The 21927-nt window shown below is 37.0% G+C and overlaps 2 protein-coding genes across 2 annotated transcripts; one reads left to right on the forward strand and one right to left on the reverse strand.

Moving 5' to 3' along the window:
- The first annotated feature begins 1421 nt into the window (after positions 1–1421).
- On the forward strand, positions 1422–7857 carry MS3_00003797 (uncharacterized protein). Its single transcript, XM_051211656.1, has 5 exons — positions 1422–2398; positions 2435–3545; positions 4848–5045; positions 6902–7622; positions 7675–7857. The coding sequence occupies exons 2-4, from the start codon at positions 3387–3389 to the stop codon at positions 7262–7264; spliced, it is 720 nt and encodes a 239-aa protein (XP_051071741.1). The 5' UTR covers positions 1422–2398; positions 2435–3386; the 3' UTR covers positions 7265–7622; positions 7675–7857.
- A 732-nt stretch (positions 7858–8589) lies between these two features.
- On the reverse strand, positions 8590–11660 carry MS3_00003798 (uncharacterized protein). The gene is made up of 2 exons (XM_051211657.1): positions 10885–11660; positions 8590–8911 (listed from the first exon to the last, which is right to left on the reverse strand). Exons 1-2 carry the CDS (start codon positions 10993–10995, stop codon positions 8702–8704), a joined length of 321 nt encoding a protein of 106 aa, XP_051071742.1. The 5' UTR covers positions 10996–11660; the 3' UTR covers positions 8590–8701.
- Between the last annotated feature and the right edge of the window lie 10267 nt (positions 11661–21927).

The following is a 21927-nucleotide window of genomic DNA, read 5'->3' on the forward strand; positions in this document are numbered from 1 at the left end:
GATGGGATAGCCTGGCGATAAAAAGTGGAAAACAGTGATCGCCGCAAGTAATAACGCAGTTGGTTTTATCAAAAGTTACTCTAAGTTAAGACTCCTGAACTGTCTAATACAGATAGGTAGAAGAATTCCGTGACAACACAGATGTAATCTAATAATGATGCGTGATATAGGGCCATCCGTCAGCTAATATAAAGTGAAATTATCATGGTGGGATGGAAATAAAACTACTTGTCTCATGAGATTATTTATCATCATAAATCATTAGATTTTGGTGTTGAAAAATTCGTCTTGTTTAAATATCATAAGGCTGAACAATAAAAGAGACTAAGAAGACTACTGATGTACAGAGAGAACATGTCTCAAGATAGTATGCAACGAATACTCGGTATCCGCACTTTATTTTCATCCAACAAAAACTACTCACTATACCATAAAAGTATGACGATTACAAAAATTCAAGAGTTGGGTCACTGACTATCGATCAGTTTACCGATCGTCGTCAATGTCCAGGACAACCGGCGCACATTTATCTATGGAACGTCGTGAACTGGCCCATATGTCAGTCGTAGCGCTCTATTTCTGTCCATTACCCACTCTTACTAATATGTTTCTGCAATAACGTTGTTTGTGTTGTATGATCTTCATCGAAGCCACGATACATGGATACGACGAAAGGGTAGCCTGCGGTGAGCATTGACCTTGAGGCCCGATTACTACGAAAGATGAATGGTCACTCCATCCCCGCAAATAATTGTCACAGATCATCTACGTTAGTGATCTGCATAAACATTATTTGTCCCATATTTTCAAGACCGAACAGTCGCAACTGAATTTTTCTACTTGGTTCTGTTGGTGTATGTGCATCCATTTCGGGTCCCTACTAAGTAGTAGGAATAAGTGTCCAACAAAACATATCGTCCTAAAAGCGACATCGGTGGTACATTCTAATGAGTTATACAACGACAAGCTCGACGTAAACTTAACTTTTTCAAAAAGCATTCCTACATGCAATAACATATGTTCTGCACTGAAGATTCAGAAGAAACCACTGAAGAACTTTACCTCTTCAACAGGCAAGAGAGATTTCAAGAAACAAAAGCAACGTTATTGCAGTCCACAGAAGTTCGGAGATTATTGTTTTCCAGAAACCATCCTCTTCTTGTTTCTGACAGGTAGTCTACCTCATGGGCTCTCTGAAATGGAAAACGATATGAACGAATGCACATTTGTAAGGTCTCGAATGCTAAACGTTCCACACGGAAGAGGAAACTGCAAACATGATAATCTTGTCATATCTACGCGTCTCTCTATGGATCCGATATCCGTAGAAATTAAACACATAGAAACAATAGAAAGCAAGCGCAAACAAATCATAGGATTTGTACAGGTTTCATGCTATTGTATTGAAATAGATCCAATGGCGCGCTTTGTAACGATGTACGTTGCGATGGTTTTCCTGCAAGGCATACAGAGAGGTAAAAACAGCAAGTTCTAGTAAAGGATCCTTCATGTACACAGTAGTTAAAAGTTACAATTAGGCACATCAAATACGATCAATGCAGCGCGACTCCGAATTAAACACAGAATCCCTTCAACTAATACCACCTGGTCCCACAATGACCTCTAACACTTTGTCTCTCAAAATTTCCCTTTGATTTCCTTTCCGGCTCAGTGGTCTGAAGGCTAAGTGTTCGCGCGCGAGACCGCAGGTCCAGTGTTCAAATCCCTCTGGCGGGATCATGGATGTGCGCTGTTGAGGAGTCCCATACCAGAACGAAACGGCTGTCCGGTGCTTCCAGATTTCGCCCCAAATGCTCTGGTACGGCCGAGAGTGGAGAGAGACAGCTCTCCCTCTCGAAATGCTCTCACGTGGCCGCGTGCATATGGCCTTTGACAGGTAGGTCATATTCACTACGTTCTCGCGGTAGTGGTGTTTAAGAAAATGAAAATACAAAAACGAATGTCCGGTGCTTTAACCGGTCTGGTGGACACAGAACGCTTACCTGCTTCCAAATCAATGGTGGACATAGGCTCCAAGATCCTGAGGAGACAAATGACGTGTGAACCTATTGTTGGTCACCGGCTATTATGAAACTGCAACTGCTTACGTTGCTTCACTGCCTTGTGGAATAGACTTTTAAGTCAAAGGCTCCCGGTGTGACGCCGTGAAAACTACCTGCTTTTGTTCGGGCACCCGGGCAGTATTCCAGCCCTCACACAAACTGGATGATATTAAACATCAGGTGTAAGGAGGTGTTATTCCTTCGTTTCACAAGTCCTAATTGCGTATCCAACAGCATCAGTGGTTCAATGTCACTATCTGCCAAAATAATGTGGAATTTAATTATGCATCTCAACCTAGTGAAAAGTTGTAGAGTGTGAAAGAATAAGCTAACTGGTAATGAAAAATGTAACCCCGTTTTTTTATTACTAGATGTATAAATGAAATATAGAAAAGCGTGGAAAACAGGTGAAAAGTCTGGGTACAAACCTGGTCCAATGAAGAGATTATATGATGGCTTTTGGGGAGAAGGGTTGGAGTTGCTGCATGGAGGCCACTAAGTGCCCTGTTGAGTGTTAGCTGGTCGTTTAACCGGACTCGTGCTGTACTGATCGGATTTGATTTGCTTAATTGTAGGTTTTAATTACTGTCTACATGAAGGATCCTTTACTTGAACTTGCTGTTTTTACTTGTCTGTATGCCTTACAGGAAAATCGCTACATACAAGCTGAACCTGCTAGGATGCATAACTCCATGAAGTAATGTGAACTTGTTTCTTTCCTCAATTAAGGTATTACAACCACTGTGGCAATGTTTTGCCATAACGGGCAGCTATTTAGTGGACTAAACTATCTGCTTCTAGTTTCGATTTCAGGATTATTTTAATCTGAGGCTTGTGTTACTGTTTATTGTTGTCAATTGCTTTCCTTAATAGTGTGCCTAGTGGGTCATCGGCTCACTTTTTCTTTTGTTATCTTGTTCAGCTCTCTGTATGCTCCATTAGTACACAAAGTACCTTCTGACTAAACGCGAACCGCTACAACGTTTTAACGCAGCGGGAAACACGTTATTTTAGTATCGACTATCAGATTGTCTTACTCTTACTCTTGTTTTATTCCTGTTTGTTACCAATCGCCTTCATTGTTAAACGCAAGTGCATTCTGTATTCTTACTGACTTGGCTCAGTTTTTCTCTCGTTCTATTCTTAGATTTTCACACTCACTTATGACATAACATACTTTCAGGCTAGACGCAAAACATCCAAAGGCTGGACGTTACAACTTCATAAAAAGTTGATTATCTTAAAATAAGTCAATGACTGGTTCAGTTACTTTCGTAATTGGGTAGTCTCGTTTACTTCAGTATAAGCTTTGTTACGCTAATAATGAAACTGCTACATGGCGATGCAAATATTCCCGACATTAAGTCCATATTTGGTTCAGATGTATCTGGATGTATTAACATGAATGTAATGCCTGGCAGCAAATCAGCAAACCTAGTCCCATACGCCGTTGAAAAGTTCCAAAGTGGAGAGACAGAAACGGTAAGAATTTTAAAGAAGTATTTACATGTACATCTTTCTGTTGCTATCATGTTTTAAAGAGAATATACGAACTATAATCTTGATAAATTCGTTCACGTACTGAAAGTCTGTGCATCAGTGTACCTACCAGAACTAGACTAGGGTTACCTATCCTAGCTTAAGTTACATCTACATTCTATTAATCACTGCCGTCTTTATATGAGTATTCAACGAGAATCGTTCATAGTTTTTAAGATTTGTGTTAAATGGAAAGACTTGTGCTAGTAGCTTTGACCACTGCATGTAAGCATCATATATATTTCAGTATTGCCTGGTAAACGATTACACCTGTATTCATTAAAGCCTAACAAGTAGCTCCAGTTGTTTGAAATAGTTGCTTTCGTTTTACGCGTCTGCATGACCCAAAAACAAAGTTTCGGGAAGAAATGGTCCAATCAAAGCTTTACAAAAGGTGTATCCGACTACCAACTTGGATTATAATCTACTGTATGGAAGTTTTTTCATACCATCAAGAAGCATAAGAAGTACTCTATCTGCGCTAGGTTCAGCCAGTGAGTTATATTAATTATAAGAAACATTGAACATGACTGTACAGTGATTACTCCCCTGGATTTATTGTTTTATAATGAGTTCATATTTTCTAGGTACGTGTGGTTGCCACATGGGTAAATTAATTTCTTGATGTTTACCCATCATATGTAAGAGGTTATTGGTTACATATTTCAGTTAAATGTATACTTGTCCTGATAAATTCTAGTAACAAACAAGTGTCATTGCAAAAAGTGCTTCACTACGATTTCACCTACTATTTTTGTGTCAATCATGAATGTATTGCGCTTGGCGAAAGCCTATCATGATCGGTATTAAAGTGGAAATGAATTAGTAAACTACAGCTTGTCAACTTCCCAATCGTATATAACCAAGATTTTATGTGTGGGTACTATTCGAATATAACCTTGAGCTCCGTACTGTCTACTTGGTAAAAAGTCTTTTAAGCTTTAAAAATACTAAATTGGTTCTGTTTTACAATTGGCAAAAACAAAGTCACCATCCCATACGATTGTTTCATGAAAACTGATATTTATAACTTTTCTTTACTGTTATTAATGGTCTCAGATATATCTGACTTTTTATTATCTCGGATTAGGTTTCAAGAGATCTGAAACTACTATTCTGATCCCATTTTCTGCCATTTTACTTTTAAGAGCTTGATCGTTATAATAGCATTTAAGAATCTAGGTCGCATTTACAGTTTCAGTAAGATGCCCTAGTGATTAATTTACTATGCTACATTTTGCACAGATTATATGGTGGAGCAAGCATGGCGCTGTCGCGAAGACTGTTGCGTGTGCTGAGATGTTCAAGAGCATTGTACTCAATACAATCTCACAGACGTCACAATTAGATGATGCCAGCCCACCAAAAATGTACCAATGTAGTCGCCTGCATATTCAATCATGTAATTGCTCAGTTCCTGATACAACAATAAGTTGCACCCTGGTAAGATCGGTTATCTACAACTTAGTTTTATCTTTATAAACCTTTATCAACATCTGTAAAAAGTAACTTAATTGTAATCTATATCATAAGTATAAGGTATCACGCAAATACTTCAATTTGTCTTTCTGACACTTGTCGTCAAATGACCCGAATTGTTTACTTTACTTTTGGCGATTTTAACACTTAATTTCTCTTCCATAATATCTAAAGGTTGACAAATTTATCTATGTGTATGAAGGTTTAACTGCATAGGAAATTAGGAAGTGACTTAACTTGTTTTTCGAATAAAGACTGTGCGTTCAAAAAGTATGACACCAAATGTGTACACTACAGTCCATATATTGCTAGTAAACCTTTTGGAATAAATAGACCTATTGTACTCAAAAATAGCTGTTATATGCACTGGAACACATGATCCTTTAGGCCCTGACATACCAGACAGGTTAGTTGGAGAACGGTACATAGCTGGCACGTCTCAAACTTCTCACATAAAGGCCGTGTGTGACCAACCTCAAGTAGTAACTGCTTGGGCTCTGTGGTCACGTCCCTAAGTCATCAAGACCTAGCCCATCCCGGTCTCCTTTCCAGGTACCTCAAGACGAAGTATCCTTCCACGTATGAGCAACCAAGAAATAACAAACACCCTCATACTTTAACAGCACTAGATATCACCTTGTTCTTGTTCAATCCATCTTTACTGGTCCTCTTAGTCTTATCGTTCCCCAACTGACCTACCTGGTATAGTAGGATCTAAAGTATCGAGTATTCCGGTCTATGTAGCTCGGTTGGGTCATTGTTATACCCAAGCTCAACCATCAAGATAAGTTAGCAGCTACTTTGGATATAGCTTAACATGAAAGTCTATTACCTCACAACTTTTTATCCGGTTCCATCTCAATGTTTTAAAAAGTATTCAATTTTATTTTGCTTTCGGGTCACACACAAATCAAGTTGTTTTTGTGGCGTATATGTATTCGGTGCCCCTTTGTACCAATATTTGAGTTCAAATAAATAAAATAAAGGGGAGGCCAAACCCAAACGTGGAATCAGTCCTTGAAGTTACTTTATATCTTTCTCTATATTATATTATGTCCTTATCTTTCTTTTATATATTACTGTCATTGAAGTAACTGCTTCTATGAATTTGGTATTCACTTTGTTGTGCTAATGAGGTGTGGCAACTTGGACCGATGCATATATGTGCCTGGTGCTACGTTGTAGCTGACTGATTGACTTCATTGTTCCCATGTGCTTTCCTAATTTATGTTTCCGTTTTTCACGGTCGCCACATATATAGGTTAGTCGGTAAATCCTCATTCCTTTTGCCAAACGTAAATGTATGAGACAAAATAATTCACCTCCATCATATCCTCAATGGAATTAGGAGGAGATATCACCAATCCCTTCAGAAATTTTTGTCGTAGTCATCGTTGGGACGTATATATTTGAAGCTTTGGAAGTCGGTGGACAAGATTTTTTAAGGCATCAACTTTCATTAGCAAGTCTACTACTTATTTCAATAACTAGATAAACATACCGTCCAAAGTTATCTTAACTTTATGTGTCCCCAGTTACAGTGAGCCTACATTTAAAAGTCATCTAAAATCTTTCGCGAAACTATTATGTAAAACATTGTGCTATAGCCCAACTAGTCTTTCTGTTAGGATATATTATGAAAATATAACCTATATTTTCCATCACAATTATATGCGGGTATGGTGAACTCAGTGATTAGATCTTAATACATCAAAAAATATGGTTTCATGCTTTTTCTCGTCTATAAGTGCTATATCCAATAATTTGGTTATTTGAAGTTATATTCATTACTAACTTGTCGTTTATGTGTTTCTATCTAGGAAGAACCGGGGATTGCTATCCTATTTTCTAAATCTCAATTCCCAGGAGAAGATTGTCAACTGCCTGTTGATTTTGGGGGTAACAGTTTTTCAGACTTTATAAACAAAGGGGATACATCTAAATCAAATTTAGATCATCCACCTAGTCGTCGTCGCTTATCCCGTACTATTCGGAAAAAACGTGATACTGTTCGTGATTCCAATAAAAACGAGGCCAAGTTTGTTAATAATGGTTCTTCAGAGATGGGTGATTTCCATAATGTCTCTTTTCAAACACCCCGTCTGGCTGCGGCTATTTCAAATGTAAATAAAGTATTAAAGCACAAAAAATTGAACAGGAAACGAAAAAAGTCAATTTCGTAAAGAAATACTTTGTGGTGTATTTTTATTTACCTAGTTCCGATTGTGATGTCCATTACCCTTCCGCACTTATTTTTACAATGAAACAAAGAGTATAAAATTGCAATACACTTTATATTATATCATTTAGTACAAGTTTTTTAATATACAAGATGTATAGCCAAGTTGATTTTCAAAATATTTCTCAGACAAATCTGCTACACAATTGTTATTTTAAAAGCATAAATAATAACTTGTAAAACCTAGAGCATGGTAGTCTGTCAATGTTCGCTCAATAACCAATCTTCTGAACAAGTAGCTTCGTAAGGATATGCGTCTAGATTAGTCTGTAAATTTGTACACTCAGCCGCAATTCTCCGTCGTGAGTTATCTCCTAAAGGAACTGAATTGTTGTTCACTTTACATTTTTCTAGATTGTCTTGGTTTGCTTCAGGTTGATCTTTTACTGGAGATTCATTTTGTACTGAGTCTTCACTGAGTAATGATACGTCTTGGTCACTGAATTGTAACCTTAGTGGGTAAGTGATGTTTGTCTCCCGATCTTCTTCCATTACGGTTATTCGCTTTTTCAGTAGATTAACCTTGTTTATTGAAAAGCAGAAATAACTGATTAGTCCCAGTGTGTCTTTTCGAAGAACACTATTATATAAAGTTGACAGGAAGACGCTTAAAGACAAATATCCTTCAAGTAGTCAGCAACTGGTCCAACCACCAGTTTATCGATTCCGATACAGCAAGAAGTGAAGTAGTTAATGCGTTCATTTGTTTCGTTTTTGACGGAGAAAACGATTATCCTTAGGGTTCTCGTACAAGCCTTCAAAACATTCCTTTTCATTAGCTTGCCTACCTACTATAACATTATTTGTACTCTTTGAATCTGTCTCAGGATCTGTGCGTAAGTATCCGAAACGGTAAATACCAGGAAAAATCTACCTGTAGAAAGGTGTTCGCCATAAATAAATGGTTATCTAAAAAGAATTAATTGTAATTATTGATGCTGAACCGGTTGACATCGCCATCAAGCAGTATAAGGCTTTATTTGACCATATCTACCAAAGGTATTATCACCTTCATTCCCGTTCTCTAGAATTATTTTTAATTTAGTAAAAATGTAAATGCATTTACCTATATTACAACCAACTATGTCTCTTTGTGTTTTATTAAATCCGATTACGTTATAAGAAATAATAGTTAGGAAATATACTAATCAGCATTATGTTACATGATGGGACAAACAAACACCCTTAAAATCCATTCCAAAAAAATTAGTCCCAAGGTATGTCATTTGTCATTGTTTCACAAATAACAGTTCGAACAGACTAGTGCCTTCTGTTTCACTGAAGATTTTATTTTCGTTAAAAAGCCTACATCAATATCTACATTTGGCATGGACGGTCTTCGAAGTTTTCTGATAATAACTAATGGGTCAAAGAGTCTAAATTAAACTACATAACTAACCTGAAGACGTAATGCCTCAATAGTTGCCTCCATATGAGTACGGGATTCAATTGGTAATGAATTTCCTAATTGTGCTATACGTTCTTCATGCCAGCGAGTCTTCATATCGTTCCACGCCTTTTCTTGCTGACGAAGAGAAATCTCTGCTAAACGTGCTCTATTGCGCTCTTTTGATATAGCCTCCTTCAAGATCTACAGAAGAGGAGCAGGTAATTAATATATCCGGTTGTTATATACAAGGTCTTGCATATAAACTTAACACAACTATGATAAGGGTATCGTTTAAAATCATTATTTAAATCCGGAATCATATGGAGAATGGTATAGTGTTTAGAAATCACCGCACTCCTTTTACGGGGGTAGAAACATTCCTGTTTTCGCTGCATTCTCATATCCATTACTCGTTCACTTTCTGATTGGCTAAACCAACAGCGAGTTAAATGAGACTGGGATACTGTGTAGTTCTTATAACAATTTGTTGTGAAGATTGTTAGCTTCCATGGTTTACATCACTGAATTGCCTTATTAGATGAGTATCGAAAACCAGGAAGCACTGGGCAGCTATTTCGCCATAGTATGCGATTCCTCTGGAGCGCTCGCCCACAACCATAGCGGGGATTGGACCCATGAATTCCAGGTCTTGATGAAAGAATCCAACCGTTAGACTACTGGTCTGTCATCCATTGGCCTACACGTCGGGTTTCAACCAAGTAATAATTTGAAAGTCTTAGGTCCGATCCCTGATGTGCTTCCATGGGAGGAAGAGACAGATATCCGCTACTTCCTGGTTTTCACTTGTTATCTAGGATCAGTTTGCGATGTAAAGTATGAAATACTATGTGTAATGTTCAGATTGAGTTATGCCAGTCGGTTGACCGCACTTCATGTCATAGGTCTGATCAAAGGTATTTAATAAACAAACATTTTGGTACAGCACAAGTTCCACGTTCGAGTCTGCATCTAAAACAACTCCATGGTCCCGGTAATGCTTCACGTTTTTCTGTTATTAAATCGGTATCGGCTGTTAAGGAATTTCGTTGTAAGTTTTCGATCACCAAGATTTCTTCGTCTTCCTAGGCAAAATCACCAACTAGAACCCCAAAGAAAAACTATCTATATGTTGCATCCTCCCAAAATGTCAACGTTCTGTTTTGCCTAAATATCAAATATCACGAAATATCCTCACCTACATCAAGCGATACAAACATTAATTAGACTGAGAAATTATGAAATCTTCATCAGGAGCAACACTTAAATTGACCAAAAAATTTCCAAAAGCTTGACAGTTTGATCACTCAGTAGTCAATAAGTATATCGAAATATATCCAGTTTATTGACTGATGAGAAAATAGATTAATGACTACATATTCATCAGTCAGATAGTGGAAAATGCCATAAAAAAGAATTTATAGACAATGACTGTACAAGTATTGCCAGCGACCACTGAAATTTCGATGTTGTCATAACAAGCTGTTTATTGGCGTCAGGGGTAATTTCAAAAGCCAATTTCTCTTTGAATTTACTCCGGGAACTTATTTTTAAAAATGAAGAGAACTTCATGGTTAAACTGTCCAGCCCAGAAAACGCAACATCGTGAGAATTTTTCTGCTAAGTTTTAAATCTCCCCTACCTTTATTAAAAAAACTCGGTAAAAACTAAAAGTATAACTAATACATTATTCTATAGTTTGAAATGTAAGCTTAGATATATATACCATTTTATTTGTATGTCATCAACTATGCATTTAATTCTGAGAATTTCACATTTTGGAGCAGTTCCCACCTTGTCGAATCTAAAAAATACTCGTTATTTCCTGCTTCATAAAGTAACATTTTATTCATATTTCCAAAGATTATACTGATAATATTAGTCAATAATAAACGTCTTCATTAAGCGTAATTATAAACATAACTGTATATATATAAAGAACAGGAAAGTCGTTGGAAATTATTACTTTTCAGCTGAATTTTATGTAAATCATGCTGTAATATTTTGTTTCAAAGTCTTTCATCGACTGAGAAAACATTTATTACTCTTGAATCATAAAGGAATGTTAGTACTAATGTTTTACCTATTCTATTTTAAAAAGATAAACTTATAGAATTCATTACATAACAATTAACAATATGCATAATACTGTTTATATATTAATAATAAATACCTACCAATACTTCTTGCTTTTGCTTATTCTTCATTTGTTCAATTTCACTTTGAAATGATTCAGATAATGTTTCTTGTGTGTTTCTTTTTTCTTGTAAAGCTTTCTGTAATATCATGTCTAAATTAATTATTTTCTCTTGACTTTCATTCAGTCGCTTTACAAAAGAGATATCATTAAAAAATTATCATCAGTCAATTGTCAAATATATAGTTATAATTGACTCATTCACCAGGTATTTGATTATTAGGTACACTAAATTTAAGGGCTAATAAAACTATTCACTCAACCTAAATCGAACTAGGTTGAGTGGGGTTAGTTTGAATATTGTTTTTATGAAATACTCTGAGTTAATGTGAAACTAAAAGTATCATTAGTAATAACCGAATTATTTCTTGGATCCCAACCGAATAGATTTAAGAAATTTATTTATTTGAACACATGAATATTGGTACAAGAGAGCGCCAATATATATGCGCCACAAAAAACAATGAAAATTCGAAGAGAAGTAGAAAAAAAAACTAAGGAGCGCAAGAGAAAAAGAGAACAATAACGAAGATATTGGTGTAAGGTAGTGTCGTAGTAACGAGAGAACGAAAAGGTACAATCAGAAGAAATCTTTCAGGTAAGGGAGACACAACCACTTTTTATGAAGAAAGTAAAAGAAGGTTACAGCAGGATCGCCATTGGCTTCTATTCTGAGCCATATCTGATAACGTCTCTAGCCACTGTGTAGCACCATCTCTCAGACCCCAACCAGGGAGTCGTGAAGGACCAACAGAACCCAGTCCTTTGCAGCTTTCTTTCATACCACGACACCATGTCATGCACTGACCACCTCTCCGCTTCTTCCAACCAGTCCCAGAGTCGGCAAATAATGCACGACGTGGAATTCTCTGGGACGACATTCGTAGAACATGTCAAAGCCACCGAAGTCGGTGTTTCAAGATGGTGACACCAATTGAATTATCATCTCTGTGCCCGAACACACGATGCCGAACCTCTGCATTACTGACATGGTGTTGCCACTGGATGTCAGCAATCCTTCAGAGACAGCGATGATCGAACACAGAGAGTCTTCTAACGTCCTCAACTCGGAGAGACCAGGTTTCACAAGCATAGAGCAAAACTGCTCTCACCGACGCGTTGTAGATCCGACCTTTACAGCCAGACTAACATCACGAAGGCGCCAAAGATGGCCCGGATTGGCATAAGCCGCTCTGGCTTTCACTATTCGTGCATTGATCTCATCACTCACACCCCCACCAGCACTTATGCAGCTACCCAGATACACGAACTTCTCAACTACGTCTATCTGCTCACCATCCAGGGTGAGTACAGGATTGGAATCCTGCCAGTCTTGTAGAAGTACTTTGCACTTCGAAGGTGCAAAGCACATACCATACCTACGGACACTGATTGCCAACTGATTAAGTGCGGATTGCATGCCTTGGGCATTATCGCACAGTAAGACAATATCGTCCGCTTACTCAAGGTCGAGAAGTCTTTCTCCAGGCAACAGATCCACAGCGCCATTACTTACATTCATCAGAGCTGTTTCCAGAATGTCATCGATGGCAAAGTTGAAGAGGAATGGTGAGATTGGGCAACCCTGCCTAACCCCACTGCTTGAATGGAACAATGGAGAGAGGTGGTTGTATGCCCTCACTCTGCCTGAAGTGTTTTTATATAGGGCTTTTAGGATGTTAATAAACTTCTCAGGCACACCCTTCTTCAATAGACAATCCCAGAGAACAGTCCTGTCCAACGAATCGAAGGCAGCCCTGATGTCAAGAAACACTACGATTGTTGGCCTTTGATAAGTATGACGGTGTTCTAACATTTGGCGAAGGGTGAAGATATGATCAATACATCCTCGACCAGAACGAAACCCAGCCTGCTCCTCGCGAGTCAATCTTTCTCGGGTTTTGAACAACCTACGAAGTATGACGGAAGCCAATAGCTTGGACGCAATCAGAAGTAGACTTATCCCCCGATAGTTGTTACAGGAACGAAGTGAACCCTTTTTAAAGATAGGGACAACTATCGACTCATTCCATGACGTTAGTACACTCTCTAGTTCCCAAACCTTTGTAAACAACGTCGTCAATTCCTTAGTCAAAAAGTCGCCACCATCTTTACAAAGAGCCGGAGGTAAGTCATCTGGGCCAGGTGATTTGTAACGCTTCAAGAGTTGGAGTTCTTTGCGGACTTCCGCCTCATTTGGTGGATCAGTCGTCACCGGCCATGGAGGATAGGACAGTCTGACCGAAGTTGCCGGAGCAGCAGGCCAGTTGAACTGCCCTTCGAAAAATTCTGTCCATCGTCCAAGACGTCGATGGATGTTAGTGATTGGTATCCCATCATCCTCGTAGATTGTTTCGCTCACACCAGACTTCTTGCTGCCAGTGGCTCGGATGAGTTGGAAGAGCTTCCGGTAATTACCAGATGCAGCTGCTGCTTCCAGCTCATTAGCACGCTCCGACCACCAGGCTTCTCGGTCCTTACGCAAGCTTTGCCCAATTTCCTTATGTAACATCCTTCGTTTATGGTCAAACTCACGGTCACCCGGAGTAGACCGACGGGCTTCAATGAGTTGTAAGGAACCTGCAGAAACCCAGTGCTTAAAAGCGGGACGTTTCACAAACCCGCAACTGACTGTTCCCGCCATTTTCATGGCGTCATGCAATTGCAACCAATGCTCATCTATACTTTTCGGTGGAATGGTAGCTAGCCTAGAGGCTAGCTCGGTTCGATACTTACTTGCAACAGAAGTTGCAACCAGCTTGCTAATATCAATCCGTTGATGGCGGTCACTTCGTTGGCCACTGAAAAGTAAGGTAAGATTGGCGCAGACCAAGGTATGGTCAGAGTCCAGATAGGTACTCCAAAAGGAGCAGCAGTCTTGTACACAACCATGTCAGCGGTAGCTGATCGCGATGTGATCAATCTGAGTCCAGGCTTGATATGCAGAGGGAGGACGCCAGGTGGCACATCGGCGATGACTGTGCCGAAAGTTAGTGCTAGCCAGAAACAGGTTGTGGTCTGTGCAAAGTTGCAGTAGACGGTCCCCGTTATCTGACCTGCGACCAACAAGTCCCCATTGGCCACCTAAACGACTCTCTTCTGTGCCTAGACGCCCGACCTGAGCATTCAAGTCTCCGGCTAGTACTACAATATCTGTCGAACGCACTTTCTGGAGAAGAACAGATAACTAGTGGTGAAACTCATTCTTGATTGCATCCGGGCTGCAATCTGTCGGGGCATAGGCGGAGATGACGAAAAGACATCGTTTCTCACGCCGATTTCTTCTCACTTTGATGGAACTTTTAATCTAACACAGCACATAACCGACTGTTAATGGGGATCCAATCGACTAGTGCTGCCTCGGCTCGAGCGCTTAGTGCGACACCAACGCCAGCAAGACCAGACGAAGATGCCACAGGGTCCCCGGATAAGCGCACGTAAAACAAGCTTTTCGAAGCGACAGACGGAGATCGAATTTGTAGTACTTCACCAGAGTCTTGAATACGGGTCTCGGATAGACAGCAGACATCGATATGAAGACTTTCCAAAGACATGGCCAGCCCTATCTGTTGTCCGACCTGCATAAATGTGCGAACGTTGAAGGCAGCCAGTTTGAATGGTGCACGTGGTTTCAGAAAAACTGCTTCAGTTCTCGTATTCGGTGGTAGCACACAATTTTCAACCGGACAGTGACTCGAGAACGTTTAGATACAGTCGAATTTCCACCAAAGACGAGCCGCTGTATAAGTATAAAAGAGGGTGAATAATGTGGAAAATAATAATAATAATAGTATTAATAATTACAATAATTGTAATGATAGTAATTTGGATCATTTGACTGTTTTTCGAAGCGAGAAAAATAATTTCCATAGACATAAAGAGTTCATCATTTGTGTGTGGGCTGTGATACTGCCCGGGTGCCCAAACCGAAGCAGGTGGTTATCTTAGGGGCCACTCCCCGAGCCTTTGACCTAAAGGTCCAACCCACAAGGCAGTGGAGCATCGTAAGGAGATGCAATCCCATGGTAGCCGGTGACCAACGATTGGTTCATACGCCATTTGTTCCCGCAGGATACTGGAGCCTATGTGCACCATTGGTTTGGAATCCGGTTAAAGCGCCGGACATTCGCTTTTCGTCCTCTCATTTTCGTAAACAACACCCTCGCCACGAGAAGGCAATGAGTAGGACTTCCCTGGCAGAGGCTGTGTACGCGTGGCCGTGTGAGAGCATTTCGAGAGGAAGAGCGGACTCCCCCCACTCTCGGCCGTACCAAGGCATTCGGGGGGTTAAGAATAAGGATCAGTATAACGAAGTGACTAATAATTCGGCTGCAACAAAAATTGATGTCATGACATATCTAGAATAGAAAAGATCTTGAGCATTTATACACTATAGTTAATTTGGGCATTTCAATGGTCGACTTCGGACTGCTAAACTTAAATATCCATTAGTTAAGGGATCCAGGTTGCCTCTGGTAAATGATTCCTATAAGACACTATGAAAATTACGAATATAGTTACTTTTAACGTAGGAAATATTCCTAGATATTTGATTTCTATTCATTCTTCACAAATACCTTTTGACCATCAGTTTATTTCCCTAAATTACAAGTACAACAATTCGTAATAATGTCGTACACATGTTTTACAAAAACCTACATAAAGACCCAACTCCACCTGGAGCCTTTTTCGGGCTACTGCCGGCCCCAAGCTCGGATAAAGGAGGAGGGTTGGGCATGGTGTTAGTGACCCCATCCCATAGAAAAACAACTCACAAAAACAACGCTAACCAGAAGGAATTATTCAAACCATTTAAACTCTGCCCTGGGAGTCAGGAGTTCTACATTTGGAAGAGTTACGACGCCTCATGGTGGAAGCCGAGTTCCTTCAGAAGTCACGAGGCCGACACCCCTTTCTGATAACCAGGGAAACCATTTATTTAGGTACGTGGAATGTTCGTACAATGTGGGAGGCCGGGAAAGTCTTCCAAATTGCTGCAGAACATAAAGACTCCAAAACCTAATATTTATAGATGTACAATGAGAAGAACAATATATGTAAGAAAACTAACATATGTACATACTTTATTTGCTTCCGTTAAGCGAGTTTTATATTCTTTTTCTATTCCTAACAATTTTTCATTAGCCTTCATTAAAAGGGAGAAAAAAGACTTTCATAAACAGTAACAGAGTTTAACCAATTTATAATAGTTAGACTAATGCTTAATCAAAACTTTCTGATAAAAAATTTGTGAAATGAAAGCTTCATATGGAGTAAAAAATTTATTTTATTATTTTATTTGAACACATAAATATTGGTACAAGAGGACACCAGATATATATGCACCACACGTGAATAATGAGAATGGAAAGAGATAAAAAATATAAGGTGCGTGTAAAAAGAAAAAAGAACAATAATGACCACAACTTAGTGTATGGTAATGAAATAATAATTATTATGGAGGAAACAGGAAGGTACAACCGGAAAGAATCCTTTCAGTTAAAGAAGTTACGGTCACTTTTTATGAAGAAATTAAAAGAAGGTTAAAGCAGGATTGCCGCTGGCTTCTATTCTGAGCCATATCTGATAACATCTCTGACCACTGTGTTGAATCATCTCTAGGACCCCAACCAGGGAGTCGAGAAGGACCAACAGGAACAAGCCCTGTGCAGCTTTATTTTATACCACAACACCATGTTATACACTAACCACCTCTCCGCTTTTTCCAACCAGTCCCAGTGTCGGCAAATATTGCACGACGTGGAATTCTCTGGGACGACATTCACAAAACATGTTCAAGCCACCGAAGTCGATGTTCCAAGATAGTGACACCAATTGAATTATCGTCTCTGCGCTCGAACACACGATGCCGAACCTCTGCATAACTAACATGGTTTTACCATTGGATGTCTGCGATCCTTCGGAGACAACGATGATCGAACACAGAGAGTCGTCTAACATCCTCAACTCGCAAAGGCCAGGTTTCACAAATAAAATACATAAAAATAAAAAATATACACTTTCCTCTCTTTTTTGATATATTTTTAGATCATTTCAAGATGTAAACTATTTTAAAGAAAATTCTTAAGGATAACATAACATATTTAGCATTTCTATTTCCATAATGGAGATCACAACAATTGAAACCTAAGCGTAAACCTATCCAGATTGATAGATGTAACTCCATTAAAATTATTCTTACACTCATAACTTCACAAAATGACAGTGATATTTTCATTTCTCATCCTGAATGTTAAACTAAACTTGTTCTTTTTCAGTATCCATTTATATCATTCGTGAATATTTCACATTATAATGTTCTATATCACTTTATCCCTGTTTCCAATGAAAGTATAAAATATATAATAATACATATATAACTACTTAATCCACACCATTACATTACATACCTGAGAAGATATTGTTTTTAATTCTTCAGCATGTTGTTCTTGTAATCGCAAAATCGTTTCTTGATTCTTACACTGTTCTTCATTTAAATGATTTTCATGTTTACTAATTAATTCTTTACGTTCTAATTCACGTGCTAAACTTATTTCTGATAATTGTTCACGTCTTAATTCCACTTCTGTCATTGCTATACGTCTAGCTTCTTTAAGTTCAGTTTCAAGTTTTACAATATCTAATTTTGATAAATTTAATGCATTAGTCAATGTTTCAATAATTTGATTTTTTTCATTTTGAATCTGAAAATTTCATTTTAAAAAGTATGCAATTTTATTGAACAATGAAAAATTCAACTATAATTATACAATCTATCAAAAATGGTTTTTGTGGATATTATAGTAATTATAATAGTTGACATCATGAGTTAGTTGAATCTAGATCATCATGGAAACGGTCGTTCAGTGCTCCCAGGTTTTCTATAGTGGTCTAGTTTCAATTGATTCATGATCCCAACTATTGAAATTTTTAATTTGTTTAGTTGTTTTCTTATTATTTTTATATAAAAACGGATGATCCGTTGAAAGGAAAGAAAACACTGGTTGTGATAGGATTTGAGTTTAAAGGAAATTAACCTTTATTCAATCTCAATAATCACATCTACCAAACCGTAAATAACAATTTACGAATCAACAATAAATATGTTTTTTTATGATTTAAGTAATTATTAGTTAAGGTGTACATCTAATAAATCTATCAACATGTAGATTAGAAAAATGTTTGGTAAATAAATGTCAGTTTTAATGTGGTATGTGCTACTTATGTCGACAGATATAAGTAATGTGTCATCAATCGAAAATGAAATACCTGGCGGCAGAAGTTTAAAAAGATCGAAGAGAACGAGAAGACAGTGTGCTTGGTGTGGAAAAAAAGTAACAGTCAAGTTGAAACAATTGATTGATAATTTGCAAATGAAGTATTTACTGTATGGTTTTCAGATTTTACCAAGATATTCTGTAATTTTGTGTTCAAATACATCTGATTGTCTTCAATTATGTTCACTACATAAATGTACGCATATTACACATAAGAATTCATATATTTCAATAGCCTGTATTTGTAGAAATGCATTCTACTTAGCATAACTGATTGAAAGAAACTATGTATTAGCATTATTACAAATATACTTTTTCCACTAAGCCAAACAATAGATCATAAACATAAAATATCTGATTGATAAACAGTATCATATTTTGCAAACTTTTGGCTGATATAGTCATAGTTATTAGGTCACTTTATCGTTGCTCAAAGGTCGTCCATGAATTATGGTCTCACCGATACTTATATATATATATATTGAACTGATATATACGAATGTTCGTCAATATTACAAAGAATAATTTGAATATTATCCTGAAGAAGTTCAAACAAGTTTGCTAGACGAAACATTGAACTTATCTTAACATTCAGTTGCTGAGATTATATCAAATATAATTTCCACTTATATAATAACTATTAAATTAATAGGAGTTGGATACGAATGGATCTCTTTTCAACAAATTTATTATCAATCTGTACAATCGTATATATCTGAAAACTTTTTTGTTAAGGTACTAGTTCCATGAGGAAGTATGAACACGAATAATCAAAATGATGTAATAGAAAGATTATAAAACCAGGTTATGTAATACGAATAATAACACTAGACTTGATAAATCAATAACGGGTTATAACGTGAATTTACTAAGATGACTAAAATGTTTTTGTTACATTAATTAAAGGTCATAGAAGTATAAATAAATAAATAAAGTGATATGATAAGTTCAATAGTTGAGATCATGAGTCAATTGAAGCTAGACCATCATAGAAAACCTGGAATCACTGGATGACCGTTTCGTCCTATTTTGGGGCTCCTCGGCAGTGCGCATCCACAACCCCGCCCCGCGGGATTCGTAACCAGGACCTATCAGTTTCTCGAAAGAGTGCTTCACCACTAGACCACTGAGCCAGCATCCAACGGTGTTATTGTCCAACTTCGACTAATCCAGGAATTTGAGCGTCACATCCATCATTATCTTCAGTGAGTTACTATCTCACAACAAACTTGGTTGAACTCCACTGGTCACTGCTTCTCACTAGAACTCCAGGATATACACCTTGAAGCCAGTTACTAGTGAGCATATGCCGATTAATATCAGAAGGAGTTCTGTGGATATTATAGTAATTTCAATAGTTAAGATCATGAATCCATTGAAGCTAGACCACCATAGAAAACCTGGAAGCACTAGACGGCCATTTGACGCATGATGTCTACTATTGAAATGACTGCAATCTCCGCAAAACCCATTCTGATATAATAACTACTTATGAATAAAACAATGAGAATATGAAGCATAAGTAAAAGTGGGGAATGCAGTAATAATAATAACAACATTATTAATTAAGACCATGGTAACAATAACGATAGGACGTACTTCTTTTGTTTGCATAGTTCTAGCTTGAGCTCATGGATGGTATGAGCTTCGGCTTTTTTTTAAAAAGATTTGAATACAAAGGAATCTCTTTTCAATGAATTTACTATCAAGCTGTACAATCGTATGTATATAGGGAAATTCTTTTGTTTTGTTTTATTAAAATACTACTAATTTATGGAACGAATAATATATAACTTACATTTTCAATTTTTAATAATAATTCATTACGTATAATATTTTCTTTTTCTTTAAATATTATTTCTAACTGATTAGATTCTTTTTGTTTAATTAATAATATAATTTCATTTAATTGTTGTTTTTTCCATTGTATAATAGAATTTAATAATTTTTCATTGAATTCATTTGTAAAATATGTTTGAATAGAATTTGTTTTATTCAATGTATCATCTAATTGTTTTTTTTGTAATTTTGTTATGATTGTTAAAAAATTATTCTCTTTTAATTCATAGATATTTTTTAATTTTTCAATAATTTTATTTAATTTAGTTATTTCACATTTTAATTGACTAATTATTTCTTGATATTTAATCTAAATAAATTAAAATAAGAAATTAAATTATTTATTGAATACTATAGTTAATTTCAATAATTGAAGCTAGACTTAGAAGCACTAGTTCGAGTCTGTTATGTGATAGTAGCTCACTAAAGACAGTGGTGGATGTGTCACTCAATTTTGTGAATTAGTTGAAGTTAGACATTAACACCGTTGGATGCTGGCTAGCTCAGTGGTCTAGAGATTAAGTGTTTGTGTACGAGATCAATAAAACCTGGGTTCGAAACTCGCGAGACGGGATCATGGATGCGCACTGTTGAAGTATCCCAAAATAGAACGAAACGGTCATCCAATGATTCCAGGTTTTCTATGATGGTCTAGCTTCAATCGACTCATGATCTCAATTATTGAAATTATCTTTCTGTATCCTAATGATGATTAAATTACGGGTAACTTCTGAGAACTATTAATAGACTAATATTATATGTATATATATTCTTATTGTAAAACTATTCAGTAACTATATGGTGTATATTTATATTCCTCTTATTATAAGCTTCATTTTGACCTATAGATTATTATACGATTTACTGTTTTTAAGTTATTTTCAGTTTATTGATTACCGTCTCCTACGTTCACAGCCACATTTAGGTTTGATCATGTATAAATGTTATTTTCTGGTTTATGGTGTGATGCTGTTTGTTTGTCTGGTATATAAACCAAGTATGTTTGAAATAAATGATTCACATAGTGGAAGCTGTTATTGGAGTTCTGGATCCAACTGCACGGATTAGACAAACAAAGGAAGAGTAAGGATACTAGACTGCTCATATAGTACTGAGATTGAATAAGTCGTATTTCGATTAGCGAATAAATCACGTGTGAACTAGGCGGGCTTAAAGTTACAACACCTTTATATTAGTATATTATTGAAAGTATGTTTATGGTTTATAAATAATTTCTTTAGTTATTAAGAAATAGTCAATCAAACTCTTTTTTTTTACAAGAAACTCTACATTTAAGTAAACAAAACAATCATTGTTTTTTTTTTGAAAAAATAATGTTGCAGGTAAAATCAACAGAAAGCTATAAACTTCATCAACCAGAACCTATTATGCAATCAAATTGGTCATCTTGTGTTGAACAACATGTTTATTAAGATTATTATTGCTTGCCAAGTAACCATAATAACTGACTTGATACAGTGCCCAGGGTTGTTTTTCCTGTTTATCCAATAAGGATTTATTAACTAAACCAGATTGTTTTTTAACCCAAACCACCCCACGCTGGTTAGTTTTAAAACGGAAAACTAAACATTCACAGCCGACGTCAAATTATTTACTGTAGTTGGAATGTTTCCCATAGATAATTAGAATCTATTGCAGTCCTGTTATTCTATATCCAGAAAGGGTTCGAAACATTTAATTCGAAAGATAGTGAATCTCAACCTAATCTGTAGAATTCCATTGTAAGTGATAAGGTCTGAGAATTGCATAGTTGATGCAGACATAGCTATTCACGAAACACCGAGAGAGATAGATGTCATCGTTTGAGTTCTATGAACACCCTCAAGTCAACAAGACCACTACTAGCACGACCTCTTTTCAATATTCATCTAGAAGAGATATCATCC

This window comes from Schistosoma haematobium, chromosome ZW, assembly GCF_000699445.3.
Source record: "Schistosoma haematobium chromosome ZW, whole genome shotgun sequence".
Taxonomy (NCBI): Eukaryota; Metazoa; Platyhelminthes; class Trematoda; order Strigeidida; family Schistosomatidae; genus Schistosoma; species Schistosoma haematobium.